The sequence below is a fragment of the Typopeltis vanoorti genome, chromosome 11 (assembly GCF_054136105.1).
Source record: "Typopeltis vanoorti isolate ZY-2024b chromosome 11, IOZ_Tvanoo_1.0, whole genome shotgun sequence".
NCBI lineage: Eukaryota > Metazoa > Arthropoda > Arachnida > Uropygi > Thelyphonidae > Typopeltis > Typopeltis vanoorti.
The window spans coordinates 69,901,964-69,923,703 of record NC_143559.1 but is presented as its reverse complement, the minus strand read 5'-3'; the positions used below and the strand labels follow the sequence as shown (position 1 = coordinate 69,923,703).

The 21,740-nt window shown below is 38.1% G+C and overlaps 1 protein-coding gene across 1 annotated transcript; it reads left to right on the top strand.

The window, feature by feature from the left end:
- The first annotated feature begins 1,451 nt into the window (after positions 1-1,451).
- LOC150101704 (protein ZBED8L-like) lies at positions 1,452-19,707 on the top strand. The gene is made up of 2 exons (XM_090399892.1): positions 1,452-1,527; positions 19,328-19,707. Exons 1-2 carry the CDS (start codon positions 1,452-1,454, stop codon positions 19,705-19,707), a joined length of 456 nt encoding a protein of 151 aa, XP_090256018.1.
- The last annotated feature ends 2,033 nt before the right edge of the window (positions 19,708-21,740 follow it).

Genomic DNA, 21,740 nt, shown 5'->3' with positions numbered 1-21,740 from the left:
ATGTGATGGAAGAAACATGACCTGAAAGGAGGTAATTATTATTATTATATGGATATCACCATGGAGTCTAATGACATTGTGGGATGCAAACACTAACCATTATTGACAAAATGATCATATCTCTCCTTAAATTATTGAATGACAGCACTCATGACTGCTTCTGGATAACTCATCCACTTGTTTACAACTCTACAAGCAAAAAATCTACTCTCACACACTAATCATACTCTTATACCTCGAGAATTGATCATTTGTTCTCTACAGTTCAGTCATGTATTTGAAAACTTATTTATCATCTGCTTTATAAAAACCCCTTTTGTAATGTATACGTTTGTCATATATCCTCTTTTTTTTCTTAAGTTAGCTGAAATTTGTGCACTGTAAAGTCTGTCATCATAGCAATCCACTGACTATTCAATTATTTTCACATCTCCTAGAAACTGAAGTAAACAGATCTGTGCACAGTAGTCCATATGGGTCATATTAAAACCTTAATAAAGAGGGATATGGACCTTTTCCCCTACTTGCCTAGTGGTGGGATTCAAAAATTTTCCCATTTCAAAAATGGGATTCAATCGGTTTGCATCACCAATTCCTCTTTCAGAAAGAAAAATAAAAACCAAAAATATTTTATTGAAATTACTTACCTTCCATTAAATATTACTATAAACCCATGACTTGCCAAATAAGAGAGAGAAAGAGAGATATAAGTGCAGCATACTGTCAGTAAACATTCTATATGCCAAACCTCGATTTACACGGCAGATTTGTTCTGCAAAAGTACTTCGTAAATTAAAATAAAGAGAGACTAATGTTAGATCTTGAATGATGGCTTTAGCAAAAATAGAACTGCTCCATTCAAGATTTAACAAGAGAACAATATCAAACAAAAGCACACTTGTGCCCTTGGCAAAAGCAGACATAATATGTGAAGATGCAGATATTAACTTTGCTTGAAAAGGAATTGAAATATAAAAGAAGAGGTTGAATCTTAAATTAAAATGAAATCGAAGAAGGAAATAAATATTAAATTGTACTATGTTTAAGGTTATTGTCTAAAATATAGATGGAATCTTAATTTGTCAAAGACATCAATGTTTAAATATGCCATGTATAAAGTCGTGTTCGTACGAACGAAAGTTCAAAGGTTGCAGCTTGACAACCAAAGATAACTTAACAAGCGATGAGTAGGCAAAGAGGTAACAGCAAATGGGAGGGCGCTATAATGGGGTTTAAAGCGGATTCACATCGTTGAGAGGAACTTCTTTTTAGCTTCCTTTTACGTTTTTCTCCTGATTCCTGTGGTGTTCTCCGGTCGCGTGTGCCCTCCCCGTAGGTCTCCTGCTCGAAGTTCTCGAGCGGATCAGCATGCCTGATACCCGACAAGACGGCAAAGCGGCAGCGTGTCTCCCGTAGCTGAGCGATGCGAATCGAAGAAAATATATCACGAGATGACGGCAGTGTTCGAGTTTTATACCATCGGTGTGGATCTAACTGATGAGGAAGCAGCAAAGGATTCCTTTGAAGGTAAATCGTGTTAGAAGCAGCGACGCGAAAAGTCTGCAAGCCCAGAAGAAACAAGTGGCGAATTCGGGACGAGCACGTGGCGGCAATCCATCGTACAGAGGGACAATCTATAACAAAGAACAGACGGATGGATCGAGAAATCATCTAACAAGGTAGTAATGTACAAATCTTCCTTTTTTTTTTTTTTTTTTTGTTATCTATTGGTGACGAAGGTGTAAAATAAAATGGACAGAGCTTAGAAAAGAAGAGAGAAAATCTTGAGACAATTTCCTGTGTTATGTTAATCGAATTGGACTGGTAGTCTACGTTTATAAGTTGTCTAGACCAAGTTTAATGTGTATGGGTCGTTAGTAACAGTAATCTAGTTTAATACCGATATCCATGTTTGTGATATAGATGAACATAAGATTCTCATGAGTGTGTGCTGAATAGCCTGTCTACTTGATTATTATTACCCTGTTTTACTTTATTTTAGTATTAATCTTGATTTGCTTGATTATATGTATTGTTTAAATTGTAATGTTCTTAGATAATATAATAAATGTCTTTTCCTATGTATACCTGAGTTTGTCTGAGTAAGAGATTGAATTTTAAAACTCACGAAAATATCGAACCTATGTTTAGAGGAAAAGGAGGAATTTAAGATTGTCAAGGTCATGACTGTATACTGAGAACTCAATCTACCTAACTACTTAATCTATATAATCTATATAAGGTATTACTTAATTCTGGGAAAGTTTCTTCGGATAAGAATTTAAATCCTAGAGTTCTGACTGGCGCAGCATTAACAGATAAATTTCGTCAGAGCTTGAAGAGAGAAACGGCCCCAGAAAGTCAGTTTAGAAGCCAGATCTCAGTAGGCACAAGGAGAACAACAGAATTAAAATATTTAAGGAAACAACGACGTAACACTACCATTAACTTCCCATTAACATTAGGGAAATAAAAGGTGATAGCTGATTTGATTTGACTTGACTAACATTTGTATAGAAAATGAGGAGATAGGTTCCGTTTCACTCAATTAAATATTTACATAGTTTTAAAATACATTTAAGACTTTATTTTTATGTATGGATACACAACAAAAAGTTAATCACTGTTGACTTTTATGGCAAGATGGACGTCAGTCCCTAGGACTTTATCCCTTTGTCGCTAAATTTTTTTTTTTAATTTATAGTGAGATTTTTTTTGAGCACCTGGATCTCCCGAATTAGGGCTGTGTAGAGTCTTTTAAATCGGTGATCAGAACTGCCTTCGGCGTTTGTGTTTCCATCTGTCATTTTCATCGTAATTTGATGATTCTCGAATGAGTTGGTTGGGATGGAGGGATGTCAGAGTAAAGTATTTGGTAGTTGTCTGGATGAGAAACTTAGGTATATCTGGTAAGTTTCCGTCATGGGTGTTCCTTACAAACCATGGGGCATCAAAGATCATTCTGAGGCACCTATTCTGAAGTATCTGAAGTCTTTTAATGTTGCTAGGTGAGATGTGGTTCCACGCTGGTGATCCATACGTTAGTATGGGTCTAATGACTGCTTTGTATATTCCCAGTTTGTTTTCTGTACTGACTTTGCTTCTTCGGTTAAGTCGAGGGTAAAGTTGGGCTATTGCTGAGTTGGCTTTGTTACAGACATGCAAGATGTGGGGGTTAAAGCTGAGTCAGTTATCTAGTTTGATTCCCAGGTATTTTACTTCTTTTTGCCAAGGAATATCAGTTTTGAGCATAGTGACTGCTCCGTGGTGGGTTGCGTTCCTTTTTTGTAAAGAGTATGGCTGTGCTCTTGTCTGCGTTGACATCTATCCTCCATTTTTGAAACCATTTTTCAAGATTTATTGCTGCATTTTGTAGTCGTTGTGTGGCTAGATGTGGCCTGAGTGATCTGGCTAGTATCGCCATGTCATCTGCATAGAAAGCCATCATGGGTGATGGAGTGTTTGGGACATCTGAGATGTAAATATTGAAGAGTAGCGGGGATAGAAGGGAGCCTTGCTGTGATTCTTCTTGCAGTGGATCTGAGGCCATGCAACGTAACTTGAAACTTTCGGTCTTTCAGATAAGAGTAAGATTTTGATGAGGTTTAGTGAGTGTTTTGCAGTTATTAGTTTGTGGATGAGGCTATTGTGTCACACTTTATCGAAGGCTTTCACCACGTCCAGGAAGATTTCACCTACATGTTGTTTCCAATTGAATCCAGTAATGTATTCTATAAGTCTGTGAACCTGTTGAGTTGTGAAGTGACCCATACGAAATCCAAGTTGTTCGTTAGGTATTAGATCTAGTTTGTCCGTTTCGTCTTGTAGGCGTTTTAGTATTACGTTTTCTGCTATTTCCCCCAGTCCTGACAAGAGGCTGATAGGGCTGTAATTCTGGGGAAACTGAGGTGCTTTCCCCAGCTTATGGATGAGGATTATATCTGCCTGCTTCCAGCGAGTGGGGAAGTAGTGAGTCTTAGCATCGCGTTGATGTTAGCCACTAGATGCATTATTGTTTTGTGAGGGAGTGATTTTATAATTTTGTTTGAAATCTGATCAGGACCTGGTGCTTTTCTGTTGTTGAGGTTCTTGATGATTTGGTATATTTTCTTTGGTGTAGTATAGCTTACGTTGTCACGGCTGTGGGATGATGAAGTGCGCAGTGTACTTGCCTGTGGATTTTTTCGATTAAGCCCAAGTCCGCATGAGTGTAGTTTGGTTGAAATTGCAGCTCCAGGGCATCTGCTTTCTCATCATCTCGGTAGACTATGCCTCTTTCTCCATGGATTGGCTGTATGTTGGGGTGATTGCTGAGAAGGACTTTAGTCATTTTCCATAATTAGTTATCTTCGGTGTTTAAGGAGCTTAGTTTCCTCTCCCATAGTTGATTCTTATGGTCTTTGATTGCATATCGGACTAGGTTTGTTGCCCTGTTTAGCTCTTGTTTATCCTGGGGTGATCATGTTCCATGGTATCAACGTCTGGTCCTGTTTTTGTTACAGATAAGCTTTAGAATCTCTTCTGGGAGCAGGTTGGCTTGAGCGGGAGTGGTAACGATGGGGGCTATTGCTAGTCCAGCTTGGATTGTGTTTTCCAATTTATTGATCGCTATGTCTACTTCTTTGGGTGAGGAGATGGTTGGGACCGGGCCCGTGAGGTTGTACAGAGTTGCATTAAGCTTCTTGAAATTTGTGTAGGATTGACAGGGGATGATTTCTGCTTCCCCTCCTAGGCTAAGCAGAACCAGATTGTGGTCGGAGCTAAGATCATTAACAACCTGTAACTGGAATTCATGCAGGGTGTTTGTTGTCAGGTTTTTTCCAGTGGACCATAATGTGTTAGTTCAACAGGACCTGCTATGATGATGTTTCTTGTCATATCAAATTTGTGTAGGCTCTTCCCATTATTGTTGGTGTTTCTACTGTTCCACGCAGCATGTTTTGCATTTAGGTCTCTCGCCACTATTGTTGCTTCGTTTGTGTCAAGGAGCTGGGAGAGGTCCAAGGCTAGGAGTGGTTTGCCTGGAGGGTTGTAGACTGAATATAGTTTTAGACTACCTGTGTTGTTGGTGTGTATCTCAATTTGTTTCTTCAAGGTTTGTAGTTGTTGTTTTCTTGATCTCATTGTATCTTATGCTTTTTTTTTGACAAAGATAGCTGTTCCGTTCCCTCTGGCGTTGAGCATGTCTGTCCTAAGTAGTGTGTAGTACCTTATTTTGGGGTTGTCGCAAGGCCGAATGTGCCTCTCGTTGACTAAAAGGATGTCTATTTTATATCGTTCAGTAAATTCTTCTAGTTCTAGGAGATTGTTGTTTAGTCCGTTAGCATTCCAATATGCGATCTGTATTGAGTTAGCTGTGGTAACCGTGTTATCCATTAATCATGGAGAAGATGACTTTTGTGTTCTTGAGGAATTTGTTGGTGTCGGCCTGATTGGGATTTGTTTTGCTAAAGGCCGTTAACATCTCTCCTAGAGGGGCAACTAGGATTGCTGCGGGATTTTGGTTGCAAGATGCCGGTTTGTTACTTGTAGAGACCGTAGATGCATATGATTTCTCGAGAGTAACAGCCCGCATTTTGATTTCTGGTGTAGGTTGTGTGGCTCGCTTCTGAGTGGGCAGGGACAGTGCCTTTATAGGCTTCTGCAGGTTAGATGGGTGGAGGGAACATCCCTTGTAGTTAGCTGGGTGTGGGCCGCCACAGTTTGCACACTTAGAGGGTGTGGTTCGCGGCTTAACGCAAGTGTGCGAGGGTTGGCTGTCACCGCACTTGTAATCTGCTTTACATCGTTTTTGTGCATACCCATATTTTTGGCAGCGAAGGCATGGACCAGCTGAAGCCTTTCTTCTGAGAGGTTTAGTCTTGATGACTAAGCTGCAGACTATCTTAAGGTCATAAATTTCTCTATGGTCTTTACTGTTCTCGACTAAGACCAGAGGCATGGGGTGCTTGTCTGCTCAGTACATGCGTGAAATCTTATTTGGCTCTAGGCCTTGTGATCTGAGGTCAGTAGCTTTTTCTTCAGCTGGTATGGTTTTCAGCCAGACCTCTGATGACTACTTTTAGATTATTTTCACTCTTAAACTGAAACGTATGATATGGGACTTTCAGTTCGTCCATAAGTCTGGTGAGCCCGCGGTAGTCCGAAGTACCTTCTGGTTGAATCCGGATTCCTTCATCTGTACTCTTGGCTGATGTAAATTTGATGTTTATATTCTTCATCGTCTCTGCAATTAAAGACCGTTTTTCTTTTGTTCTTAAAATTATTAGTGGAATCCTCTCTTTGGGTTGTGCCCTGGAGTAGTCTCTGTTCTTTCATCAGGTTGTGCTTTTAAGTCCATTGGAGCTGTTCTTTCCAAGGGTTGAGGTATTATTTCAGGTTCTGCAGCTGGCGACTCCTTCTTGCGCTTCTTTCTGCTGACAACCTGATAGTCTGTAGAGTCATCTGAGTCCACTAGGGGCTGGTCGATAACTGGCGACACAATCTCCCTGGTGTTATCTTGAGAAGTGCTGGGGAGAGGGTCAGGGAATTGGTAGTCATCTGATTCAACCTCTACTATTTGGTGTATTGCTACCATTTCTGGCCATTTTCTTTGCAACAGGCGACCTACATGCTTGAAGTCTAGCTCATCATATGGAGCGTCCATGATTTGGCTTAATTTGTGATTAGAAGGAGAACAGAGGTTGCTCAGGTGTCCCGAGCAACTTGCAAGTAATCCTATTGACTTGAGGGTACACTAGCAAATCCCGTAGACACGCGTAATGTGTGTCTACCAATAAAACTGACAAATCCCGTAGACTTACGCGAGAGTTTACCAGCTAAATTATATGCAATCGCGAAAATAGTCGCAAATCGAAGAAATCTTACCTCTAAATATCACTTCTACTTGATTGCGAATTCATAGCTTTATATCTTTCGTCACTTCTTTTACTATTCACGCAAGCCGCCATCTTTTCACCCTCAATTAAAAAAAAATGTTAATCACAATAACGTGATAGATATATATATACCTCAAGAGTGCACTCTACTGAGTACGGGCATGGCAAACCCATGGCACCTGAAGCTGGACTATGTCTTACTTCATATAATATACACCTAAGATGAAAAGCCAAACGGCTATATATTTTTTTTCTGGAGAAGTTAGTTAAATTAAGGGGATAAAAATAGAATATTTTTAAATAGAAATTTTTATCCCCTTAATTTATAATATACACCTGTTATATTATCTGTAGACTGGTCCCTACTCTTCTCTCCTTCTGTATTTCTTTTCATCTTACTCCTTTTCTCCAATGCTATTAGAGTATTCGATGACTCGTGTTATCCTATTTTTCTACCTCACACTGGGAGTCTACCTTCTCCCCCCCCCCTCACGAGCACCAACCCATACCCATTTAAAAATGGTGAAGACAGATCTGAACTCTATACCGCGCATTGGTCGTACCAAGGGCCGCGCTTGATGCTAGGCTCTCTGAACATCTAGTGACAAGTGGGCTACAGTAGCAAGATTCACAGAACTCAAAAGTAATTACTAAGAAAAAGTGGAGGCAAAAAACCGACAAGTTATGCAGTGCTTCTATTATCAAACCCATTAATTAGAGGATTTCAGAGACGAATGATAACACATTTGGCTTGAACTACACCCAAATTCGGAAATTTCATTCGAAAGCCTGATTTAGTGAACTTGAGCTTGAAGCATTGAAAATTCAAATTGTAAAAGTAGACTGTACTGGCCCTGAACTGACCGGGAATATGAACGTAGCAAAACCAGATTCCAATGTGCAAAATCCGGAAAATATAGAAAAAGTTTAAAGGAATCTATCAGAGAAGGAACAAGAACTAGCCACGAAAATTACTGAGCAAATGAAACAACGTCGAACGAGTCAAGTTTGCAATTCATGTTACTCCTCTAAACAAATATTAATTTTAATGGCTATTTTTGTTTAGCAGTACCCCTTTTTATAATGTCATTGGCTTTTTCCTCAATTTTTAGGTCATTACTAATGTTTTAAACACAGATACATGAAGAATACATGGGAAGAATAATTTTGGACATACCTTTGTAGGATGTTCCTGGTTGTCGTTTTATTCAATGTCTTCTGACTAATGGCAATATACATTTGTATTACTGCTGAAGTATGACTGAAATGAAGGGGGAGGGAGCGTTGGAAATGTGGAGATAGAGAGATGCCGAAATATTGGGGGTGAGGCAAGAGGTATGCAACTTTTAAAATCAGAGTTTTAGGAGTGTGCTGAGAATTCTTTTGGAAGAAGGTGAAAAATAGAAATTTTTGGGGAAAGGAGAAGAATAGGATATAACGGAACAAGATCATTTTGACAGTGCCTCATCTTTGGAGCTCGTGAGAAAAGTGGAGGCTGTCATGTCGTCTTTGTGTATTTTAAAGTATATTTATTAATAATTTATTTATTATTTCATTTATTTTAATTACTTATTAACATATTAACGTATATAATAAAACGTATATTTTATTTAAATTGCTCACAAGCCTACCAGAATACCAAATAACTCTAACCACAGTCCAAACACTCCACTTTTCTTCACTGTGGATGTTGTTTATCTTCTTTGAAGCCACAACCCAGTGTTGATTCCCTCTCCCATGATTCAACACATTTTGTGCTTCTATTATTTTCTCCTGATATAAACATATATTGTTATTATTATTTTTATGGGCAACTCCTTAGATGAGTCCTTATACAGAATATCTATCATACTTTGCTTTAAGGTCATTCACAGTCATGGCATGCACAACAAGCTCTGGCAGCTTATTCCGCTCATTCACCACTCCTTATCCTAGTTTTCCCGCCACCAAACCTGTTCTGAAAATTTTCTGATACCTGTTCTTATAATGTCAATTCCATACACCTGTCACCATCTTGGTCAGTTGCCTCTGGATCCTCTCTACCTCCTCTTCATCACCAAGAAACCCTTTGTGCCCAGTAGTCAAGATGGGGTCTTATCACCGCTCGATAAAGAACAATAACCTGCTTGTATCTGCTCGTCAAAGTATTCTTCAGTAGCCAAGTGATCTGATGAGCTGCTTTAGTTACTTTTGCTATGTGTCCCTTAAACTTTAACTCTCAGGCTTTTAGTCTCAGGCTTCGTCAATTTTCTGGAGTACAGTTCCACAATGTGATATACTGCCGATAATCTTTTCACCACCAAAATGGATAACCTTATACTTTGCCACATTAAACTGACATCTATTCTCCTTAACCCAGTTGGCCAATCAATCCAAATCATCCTGCAAAATTTTGACATCATGTGTATTAACTATTGCTCTACCCAATTTTACTTCATTGGCAAATAACTGAACAGTTTCTCTCAGATCCTTTCCTATATCATTATCATTAATGAACAAATTAAATAGCAGTGGTCTAAGAACAGAACTCTGTTGCACACCACTAGTCACAGGCCTTCTTTTGGACTCTACTCCTGAATAAACTACTCTCTCATATAGCTCCATCAACCACCCTCCTATTCTTCTGACCAAACCTATATATCTATCCCGATGTGCTGTGGTTTACTGATTAGAATTCCATGTAATATCCTGTCAAAGGCCTTTGCAAAGTCCAGAAGTATCACTGTAAACCCATTATCCTTATCCAATTCAGCCGTCACTGTATTATTGAAACGTGAGCAATTTACTAAACCGTGATCCACCCTTCACAAAACTATGTTGCCCCGCATACAGTATCCCATTTCCATCTATCCACTCCTGTATTTTGCTCATAACCAACTTCTCCAATACTTCGACAACGACTCCTGATATATATATTTCTCTTTTTTGCTTTCAACGGATGTTGTTCTTACTATAGCTTAATAAATGGGAACGTTGAATATACAGTAATGGATTTCTTACTTAGTTGGATAGAAGTTCTTCACACACACACACACACACACACACACACACACACACACACACACACACACACACACACACACACACACACACACACACACATTTTTCAGCCTCTTCGTTGGTGGCTGCTATTATTAGTGATAGACATGGGCCAGCTATCTCTGATTGGCTGCTGGTGGAGATTGAACTGCCCATTCAGTCTCCAAGTGCTAAATAGGGTATAAATGCCTCGCCTACTTCCTATAAGGGAATAAAAGGCATTCTCATCAGCTAATACCTATTTGTGCCCATATAAGGAGTAGGCTGGGACGTTTACCCTATCACACACACATATTTGTTTGTCAGCCTCTTCGTTGGTGGCTGCTATTATTAGTGATAGACATGGGCCAGTTATCTCTGATTATGGAGACTGAATGGGCAGTTTAATCTCCACTGGTAGCCAATCAGAGAGATAGCTGGCCCAAGGCTATCAATGATTCATCGGTACGCAGTGAAGAAGGCGGCAAGCTAGTGCCGCCATATCGTGGTCCCTAACACAATATTTTTAATGTCTGAAAATAGTGTGGGTTCGACGGTCGATTTTCTTGAGTTTTCGGGAGAAAAAACCCGCTAGCCCATGCCAGAGATCGACTAACTCAGGAACCGGTCGAAAAAAGGCTTAGAAAAATTTCCTCTAGTCGGCGACTAGATTTGAACCACCAACTCCTTTCTTCGTGCGGTCAAGCGCCATAGATGCAAACGCCACTTCTACTGAGCTACAAAGGCTCTATAAAAGGCTTTAGCTGATTTATTTATATATATAATAAATAAATAAATAAATAAATAAATAAATAAATAAATAAATAATATATATATATATATATATATATATATATATATATATATATATATATATATATATATATATATATATATACATACACACACACACACACACACACACATACATACACAGCATTGAAACTGGTAGTAATATATTATTTGATAGTTGTCTTGGAAACTTCCTAAATTGGTACCATAAAGGTTTACCCCGTTTTAACCCAAATAGTCACACAATAAAACGTACAGTATATCTATAATATAAAATTCCTATCCACATTATTTCAATAAATGAAAATTTTATATTAACTTGAATGGACGTTTTGCTTCCTTGGAATTGTTGACAGGTAAACTCATCAAAGTCAGTTAGGTAGATGAAGTTGAACTCAGTAAGAATTATTGAATCCCTCTGATATACGACTTGATTCTAAACTGATTACTCATATTGCATACTGCACGAAATGGAGAAAAAACGTACTCGATACTTTTCTTTGGAATCCGGGTATAGTTTTTGGACACAAAACTTCTACAACGCAAAGTGGCAGTTGCAGTATTATATCTACTAATGCCTTTTATTCCCCTTAGGGAGTATGTAGAAGAGGCACTTTTAGGCCTATCTAACATAGAGACTGAGGGGAATCTTAGCCAGTAAGAGATGGTTGGTCAAACTATCCCTAACCCTAACGCAGTATATTAGTGTCCAATATAGTGTGGGTTCTACGATCGATTGTTTGGAATTTAACACTTTCATTGCCAAGCTGAAAATTGGAATTTCGTGTGGTGGCCAATTTTTTTTTAATATTTTTTATTTAGTTAGCGACGTCCACGCGATAACGTGTGATCGGCAGTTTGGTGAGAACTCGCATGGCATGATCGCGCGATATCCTTCATTGCCAAGCTGAAAATTGGAATTTCGTGTGGTGGCCAACTTTTTTTATTTTTTTATTTAGTTAACGACGTCCACGCGATAACGCGTGATCGGTCGTTTGGTGAGAGCTCGCATCGCGCGATATCGCGTGTTTGGCAATGAACATGTTAATGGATGCAAACCCTACTTTCTGGAGAAAAAATCTGCTTGCCGGTGTCAGAATCGACTAACTCGTGAACGAGTCTAAGAAAGGATTAGGAAAAGTTCATCTAGTCGGGACTAGATTTGAACTCAGAACGGCTTTCTTCTGGAGGCCTAACATTATGGGTGCAAACGTCACTCACATAGGGCTACAGAAATCTTTCTATCATCAGTCTTTTGAATATTTCAGGTTGGTGTTAATATCCATATCTTCCAATTTGATTATTATAACCAACCCTATTCTTGTCCTTATCTAAAATCAATAAAGTCATGGAGTATACGTTCGCTCACCCCCCCCCCCCCCACACACACACACAGTATTCACAGCGCAGGCAAGTTGGGCTTTTTTCCCGTTCCACTTTTTTTAGAACTATACTCCATAATTCATATTATTTCAGCAATGACAGAACACGAAATTATCGATAGCGTTGGCGAACTAGAAAAATCCTTTCAAAAAATAATAAATAAATAAAATAAAAAACAATACACCGCTGGAAAAATAATAATTATTATTCCTTACACAAAGTTTCTATATCTAGTTTATAAACAGTGCAGCCTCGACATAATACAATCCCGTACAAGTAAGGTGATCCAGTATCTGCAGTAATCCAAACTGCAACTACTGTTTCAAATGGAATGTCATTTCATTGATTCAGAGATAGACTGCACGAAAAAGGAATGTTTTAGGTTCGATTCTAATACCGACTAAAGGAGCTCTTTCGAAGTCTTTGTTCAATAAGGTTCCGCGTTAGTTAACCTCTGGCAATCCCATTGAAGGTTTTTCTCCCAGAAACTCAGGTCAGGTCTTGAATTCTTCAGTTAAAGAAAATCAACCACAAAACCCATATTTTTAATGCAGCAATTTTTCAAACAATTGTGTAATATAGTACAGTATGGTTAGGGACTATGAGATGGCAGCAGTTGTCTGCCATACTGTCTTCACCGAATGCCATTAATACCATTAATAGTTTGGGCCAACCATCTCATTGGCTAAGAAGCTCCTTAGTCTCCAACAGTTAGAGAAATAAGAGGCATTAGCCAATAAATTTATTTATAAAATTAATGGAAAGCAACAAACAATATCATTATTTTACACAGAATAACACGATAATGTAATAATATTAGAATTTACATAGTGTAAACACTGAGATGTTTGCAAGCATTTGCAGGTTTAAGTCATATTAAAAAAATATGTAAATCCGATGTGCTTATATCAGAAAAGGCCGCAAATGTAAGTCATCCCGAGAAATATAACATTGAATGATGATCTGAATATTATTAAAGTTAACAAAAGATGTTGGAAGATATTTATTGCATGAAAAAAGTTAAGTAATGTGTTAAATTTGGTGCACCGAACTTCAAAACACTTCTCTCCAATAAAAGAAATGGAAAAAAACATGAGTTCAGGTAGCAGGATTTCTCCTGGACTCTCGGATTTTTCATTCTGCTTTCAGACACATCAGTCATGAGAGAGCAATTAACAGAAAAAAACCAGTGATGGTGGACAGTAGATGTCGTTGTGTGTAGATGGCAGTAGCGTTCTACTGCCATCTACACACTACACCTATGAGTCCTTGGACTACTTATTATTATTATTATTATTATTATTATTATTATGTAACCCCTCCAGGAGTCCAAAGACTCATCTAGGGAACAGTGAGGTGGGGCGCTTGGAAGTGGAGATGGCCATGTCAACCCATTAACACGTTCATTGCCAATCACGCGATATCGCGCGAGGCGAGTTCTCACCAAACGGCCGATCACGCGTTATCGCGTTGACGTCGCCAACTAAATAAAAAAATAAAACAAATTTGGCCACCACACGAAATTCCAATTTTCAGCTTGGCAATGAACGATATCACGCGATGCGAGTTATCACCAAACGGCCGATCACGAGTTATCGCGTGGACGTCGCTGACTAAATGAAAAAATTAAAAAAAATTTGCCCACCACACAAAATTCCAATTTTCAGCTTGGCAATGAAAGTGTTAAGCAATGAGCAGCTCCTAGTCACAGCTCACGTTATAGTTCTTACTTCAAAAAAAATCAGCTAACGCTTTTTTATTCCCGTATACAGGGAGTAGGCGAGGCCATTTAGCCCTATCTAACTTTTGGAGACTGAGTGCGCAGTTCAATCTCCACTGGTACCAATCAAAGATAGATGGCCCAAGGCTATCACTAATTAAGCGGTACACAGTGAAGAGAGACGGCTCAAATGTGCCGCCATCTCGTGGTCCCTAACCCTAACACAATATATTTAATGTCTGAAACAATGTGGGTTCTACGGTCGATTTTCTTGAGTTTACGGGACGAAAAACCCGCTTGCTCGTGTCAGAGATCGACTAACTCGGGAACCGGTCGAAAAAAAGCTTAGAAAAATTTCCTCTAGTCGCCGACTAGACTCGAAACCAAGTCTTCCTTCGTGCGGTCAAGCGCCATGGTGTGCAAACGCCACATCGACTGAACTACATAGACTCTCTGAGCTACATAGGCTTTTATCTAAAAAATTGATCTAACGCCTCTTTGTTCTCTTATAGGGAGTAGGCGAGTCCGTTTTAGCCCTATCTAACTTTTGTAGACTGAACGGGTAGCTCAATCTCCACTGGTAGCCAATCAGAGATAGCTGGCTCAAGGCTCTCACTAATTAATCAGTACACAGTGAAGAAGACGGCTAGCAAGTGCCGCCATCTCGTGGTCCCTAAGCCCTTACACAATATTTTTAATGTCTGAAAATAGTATGGGTTAATCTGCCGATTTTCTTGAGTTTACGGAACGGAAAACCCGAGTTTTCGGGATAAAAAACCCGCTAGCCAGTGCCAGAGATTGACTAACTCGGGAACTGGTCGAGAAAAGTCATAGAAAATGTTCCTCTAGTCAGCGAGTAGATTCGAACGCCTCTCGTAGTGCGTTTACGCACCGCAGAGTGCAAACGCCACTTCAACTGAGCTTTTATTTATAATCAACATGCTATGTACATTCGGAACTATATACAAATATTTACAATCTATGTACAATATTTACATAGCATGGTTGTTGTTGTCTACATATTATTCTAATATGTTGACAATATCAGTTTGCAAGTACATTTTGTTTACTTCATATTAACATGTCACTTAATATTCCTCCCCTTTTTTTTACACATAATATTTTAGATATATCTATTTTCATATATGTTACTAACCAATTACATTAGTTCTATATTTCTACTATTTTTTGTATTTGCATGTTATTTTTACTCTTTACATCATTCATATCTATTCCCACAGCTATACAGCTGGTGGGTTACATATTTACATCTGCATTCGAACATTATTGTTATTATTATTTGACACCGCCAGGGAGTCCAAGGACTCATATGCAGGCATTAATTTTATACCATTAATATACATTGCGTTATTTTAACAAATCTTTGCTAATGGCACATTTAATGATATATCCTTACCATATTATTATTATTATTATTATTATTACGGGCAACTCCACAGAGTCTTTAGACTCATCGAGGAAGGCCCCAAATCATGTTCATCACAACTATTCGACATTCATACAGTATCTTTCATACCTCGCCTTAAACTCATTCACTGTCACAGCATCCACCACAGACTCTGGCAGCCCATTCCACTCATTCACCAATCTAAAAGTAAAGAACCCAGCTCTAACACCTTTACTAACCACACTCTTGCCCAGCTTCCATAGATGTCCCCTAGTCCTCCCACTACCAGTCCTGATCTCAAAAATATCCTCTGAATTAATCCTATAGAAATCCTTCAGCAATTTGAATGTCTCAATCATATTTCCCCTCCTCTGCCTATCAACCAATTTTTGTAACCCACAAATCCTCAACCTGTTCTCATAACGTTCATTCCACATGACCTTATGATCACTCTCACCAATTGGTGACCACATGGTCATCTTCGTTACAGCCACATTCTCAGATGAAATTACTAGGTCAAGCACTCTCGGTCCCTAGTATTTTCCACTACATGCTGTCGCAGATAGTTGTCCCTTAATAACCTCATAAAATCCAATTCCTTCCTCCCACGTGCCCTCTCCTCTTTCCAGTCAATGTTACCATAATTGAAATCACCCATAATAATTACCCTCCTTCCACTCATTTCTTCTATTTGCCTATGCATTCTTCTATATCCCCACCTTCTATATCCCCACCATCCATTCCATCGCCTGGTCTATAGCAGCACCCAATTGTATATTTTGTTCTGCTAGACTCTATCTCACACCAAATAGTCTATAGTCCTTGGCTGCAACTCATCAGCTATCATCAACAACACTCCTCCCCCCTTTTTATTCTCCCTGTCACTCCTAAATATATATATATATATATTCATATACATACATACATACATACACATACCCATATATTTCTATATACCAGTATATACACACATATAAATATATATTATACATTGTTTTAAATCAGTCATTTCTATTCCGACAGCTATACACTTGGGGTGGATTAAATATTTACAACTTCTTTCAAGGGAGCCTGTGTAGCTCAGTGGATGTGGCGTTTGCCAACCACGGCGCTTGGCCGCACGAAGGAAGACTTGGTTTCGAGTCTAGTCGGCGACTAGAGGAAATTTTTCTAAGCCTTTTTTCGACCGGTTCCCGAGTTAGTCGATCTCTGGCACGGGCAAGCAGGTTTTTCCTCCCGGAAACTCGGGTTTTTCGTCCTGTAAACTCAAGAAAATCGACCGTGGAACCCACATTATTTCAGACATTAAATATATTGTGTTAAGGTTAGGGACCACGAGATGGCGGCACATTTGAGCCGTCTCTCTTCACTGTGTACCGCTTAATTAGTGATAGCCTTGGGCCATCTGTCTCTGATTGGTACCAGTGGAGATTGAACTGCCCACTCAGTCTCCAAAAGTTGGATAGGGCTAAATGGCCTCGCCTACTCCCCGTATATGGGAATAAAAAGGCGTTAGCTGATTTTTTTTTTTTATCTTCTTTCTAACTTGCGGACATTCGTTCTATATCTCCAAAATGTATTGCGTTATTGTAACAGCTCTTTGTTATTTAATCATTGAGTTTTTCTGCATAATATGTGCGTATATTTTACATACACATATATTTATTTATATATACCTACACACACACACACACACACACACACACACACACACACACACACACACACACACACACACACACACACACACACACACACACACACACACACACACACACACACACACACACACACACACACACACACATATATATATGCATGTGTCTGTTATATCAGCATTTTTTTCTTCTCTTATCTTATACATAGAACATGCACACCCAATGTATTATGATACATATAACATACAACATTTATCTAGTATATTACATGATATAATATATAGACATAAAAGCTTGTGTAGCTCGGTGGATGTGGCATTTGCACATCACGGCGCTTGGCCGCACGAAGGAAGGCTTGGTTTCGAGTCTAGTCGTCGACTAGAGGAAATGTTTCTAAGCCTTTTTTCGACCGGTTCCCGATTTAGTCGATCTCTGGCACGGGCAAGCTGGTTTTTCCTCCCGGAAACTCGGGTTTTTAATCCCGTAAACCCAAGAAAATCGACCGTAGAATCCACATTATTTCAGACATTAAATACGAGTGTTAGGGTTAGGTACCCTAATACTCGTTAGGGACCACGAGATGGCGGCATTTGTAGAGTTGCCTCTCTTCACTGCGTGCCGCTTAATTAGTGATAGCCTTGGGTCAGCTATCTCTGATTAGGTACGAGTGGAGATTGAACTGCTCACTCAGTCTCGAAAAGTTAGATAGGGCTTAAAATGGCCTCGCCTACTCCTTATGTATACGGGAATAAAAGGGAGTTAGCTGATTTTTTTTTTTTTTTATTGTGATATGCGTGACACATATAGGACTTGTTATACCAGATATTATTGAGCAATTTGTGCATATTATATGTACACTGCACATTGTTTTGTATGTCATTCATTATCATTATTCACATATTATTAAAGATTATATGATCCGTAATTTATTAGAATACAATGCGTTCACATATATAATGTATTATACTTCGTGACTTTAATTTCATTATTTTACGAGTGTGCTGTGCTGTGCTGTGTTGGGTTGGGCCAGTTTCTCTCTCTCTCTCTCTCTAACGTCTAAGGAGGTTCCTTTATGGGTGTTATTGTTATCGTTCCTTCTTCTTCTTCCGTTATCAGTCCTATTTGTCTCCACTGCTGTTTTGTTATCTTTTTGCTGTCTAGTGTCATTGATTATTTCTTTTAGGTAGTTGTCAATTTTACTTAGGATGTTTGGTCTTGATTCTCTTCCGTGTAATTTGTCGCATGAACATATTGCGTGCATAGTTATGAGGATGTTTTCAATTTTGTTTGTTTTTATAATGATTTTTTACTCAGCATCGTATAGAGCTTTCTCGGTTTGTTTGCTAATAGGGTTTGAACATCGTAATGTTTGGTTACGAAAGAGTAACCCTCCGTTATTTCAACAAACAACCTCGGGCTTTGTTTATTGATTTCTGGTAATCAACTGATAAACCTGTGTGGCAGGCATTTTTGCAGGAATGTGATTGTGTACGCGTGGTATATTTTAATGTGTGCATGTGTGTTACTGTTATTGCCCTGGCAATGAGGATTTTTAAATGAATGTTTAGCAGTGCTAAACCACCCGCATCAACTTCATGGTATAGTGTTGACATGCGCATGAGTTCGTATTGAGAGCCCCAGATGTAAGTAGCACAGAGCCTGTGAATTCTTTCTGCCCATTTTCCGTGGTGGGGGATATTTTGTAACTTGTACCATAGCCTAGAGCAGTGATTCTCAATCACTGTGCCGCGGCACTTTGGTGTGCCGCGAGATTTTTTAAGTGTGCCGCCACTGTGAATACCCATACATAAGCGGCGTCAAATAACTGGTTCAATCAGTTCTACCTTCCTAGCAGGAACTGGCTGAACCAATGCGCATGGCTATTATAGTTCTGGCTACTGGCTAACAAAGCTACATATTAGTTTAGTTTACTAGTCGCCCGTTTGATGTGTGCATATGGTTAGTTACAACTTATATATTCGTTTTCGTACGTGCAATGCCACAATATTGTGTTAATTAAAACGGATTCAAAGGCAATATACAATATATCGTTTTTAATAATTTTTTGACAAATTCTTTTTATTTTCAATGAACCCCCTAAAATGGATAAATGGATAAAAAAATAAAGAAAGCTTAACGACGATATTGATGATGCTAGCGATCATGCTAACGAGCCCAATACAAGTAAAGATGTTTCCTCCGCCAAAAAAATGTAATGTTCATCGTAAGTATAATGATGACTTCTTAAAATCTGGATTTACATCTACAATGGAAAGCGATAAAACTGTTCCCGAGTATGTGGTTGTAAATAATCAAACAGTGCTATGGTTCCGAGCAAGCTCCAACGTCACCTGCTCACTAATCATCCTCCGCTAGCATCAAAAGACAAAGCCTACTTTCAAAAATTCATTATCTGCAAGATCCAAACAATTAAAGCTTTTTAAAAAGCAAATTAGTGTGTCTGAAAAAGCTCAGATAGCTTCTTATGAAGCGGCTGAATCAATTGCTCTCAAATTAAAATCTCATAATTTGGCTGAAGAAATTATCTTACCTGCTTGTCGTAAAATTGTAAAAAGAATGATCGGTGAATCAGCAGAAATTGATGTTTGTAAAATACCACTTTCAAATGAAACAATTCATCGCAGAATTATAGACTTGTCCCGAAATAGTGAAGAAAATACTGCTAAAACTCTTGCAAATTCAAATTTTGCTTTACAAATCTACGAAACAACTGATATTACGGGAAAAGCACACTTAATTGCATTCGTTCGAATCATTCACAAAAATGATATAATTAATCAATTTTTATGTTGTCGTGAATTATCTGATTTCACAACATATTTTCGATGAAATTAATTCTTATTTGCAAGAAATTAAAATTTCGTGGAATTTGTGCATTGGCATTTGTACAGATGGTGCTCCGGCTATGACAGGATCTCTAAAAGGATTTGTAGCACATGTAAGAGAACATAATGCAGATATATTAGTTACTCGTTGTTTTTTGCATCGGGAAACACTCATTACAAAACAATTACCATCAGAATTGAAAGTAGTGCTGGAACAATGTGTTAAAATGATTAATATATAAAATCAAGACCATTAAAAAGTCGCCTGTTTAGTCAATTATGCCAGGCTATGGAGTCTAAATACGAATCATTGTTACTACACACGGAAGTCAGGTGGTTATCCAGAGGGAAAGTTTGGTCTCGCGTGCTTGAATTAAAAAACGAGATAAAGATATTTTTTGAACAAGATAACAATGATTTTGTTGGTTTGTTGGATGACAAAGTATGGTGTTCTAATCTGGCTTACTTATCTGATAATTTTGTTATTTTTAATAACATAAATACGAGTTTGCAAGGACCGAAAGAAAATATTTTAAACTGAACCGATAAATTGTTGGGATTTCAAAAAAAATTACTTTATGGAAGAATAAAGCACAAGAAGGTAGTTTAGAAAAGTTTGAGTCAGTTCCAAAAAATTGTTATAAAATAATTATTAAAATAGTTATTGATCATTTGACAATACTAGAGCAAAAAATTGTTCATTACTTTCCAAATTTAGAAATAAAAAAATTTGATTGGATTCGGAATCCATTTGTGATAAACGACACATCGGTGTATGAACTAGCTTTGAAAGAAGAAGAAGAAGAACTGATTTCTGTGTGTAATAACCGAAATTTAATTTCAAAACATTGAGAAGAATCAATTAATTCGTTCTGGATTAATCTTAGATACGGTTATCCAACAATATCGCAAAAATCTTTAAGTGTGTTATTACAATTTTCCACATCTTATTTGTGCGAATTCGAATTTTCGCCTTTGACCGATATAAAAACGAAAAAAAGATCCAGACTTTTAAATCTGGATCACGAAATGAGAGTAGCATTACCATTTAAACGCCCAAATATAAATTGAAGTTATCAAAAAAAAAAAAAAACATGCTCAAATTTCGCTTTAAATGTAATTTATCATTAAATAAACATTTTGTTTACTTTGTAATGCAATTTCATTTTATATTTTATTGCAAATTATTATTGTACGCTATTTTTACAAAATATATTATAGGTACACGAATTAATTAACCAAGTAAAATTCTTTTAAATTTAGTGTGCCGCCAAATTTTAAAATTATTAAAAGTGTACCGTGACGAAAAAAAGGTAGAGAATCACTGGCCTAGAGGTTAGGTAAATGTTACATATCCTAACTTTTCCTCTGATTGACAGCTGTCTTGGACGCATTGTATTTATGGTTTTCTGTATACCATCATGGAGGTCTTTCCACTGTCATTCGTGTTTCAATGCCACCGATTTTGATGCCGAGTAGTGAAAAATTGTTGTTGACTGTTATTCCTGGAGGAATCTTGGGTTCATTTTCCCACTTTCCAATTATTTTGCAGTGGGATTTTGCCAAATTCACTTTTAGTGCTGACAGTTTGCTGAAGTCGTGTATTATTTTTAGTGTTGTGTCTAAAGTTTTTTGTGTTCCTAGTGTTAGAGTGACGTCATCGGCATATGCCAAAATTTTGGCGTCACTTTCTCCGTGTATGTGTGTTCCTTTGATATTGTGGTTTGTGCTAATGGCTATAATGAGTGGTTCTGGGTTAGATCCACTCATTATAGCCATGAATGTTCTGTCCACCAAGAAGACCCACTCATGGAGAGTGGGTCTTCTTGGTGGACAGAACACTTTATTGGTAAAGAGGCTGACAGTTTTTTTTTTATTATTATTAATAATCAGCCTACTTTCCGTGTTTCTGTTCAAAAGCTTTATCATCCTTTTCCAGTTTTCCCCAACTCCTCTTCGGTCTAATGTTTCAAACAAGTATTGGTGGCTAACTGTGTCAAATGCCTTTTGGATATTTAGCCCCATTACAATACATGG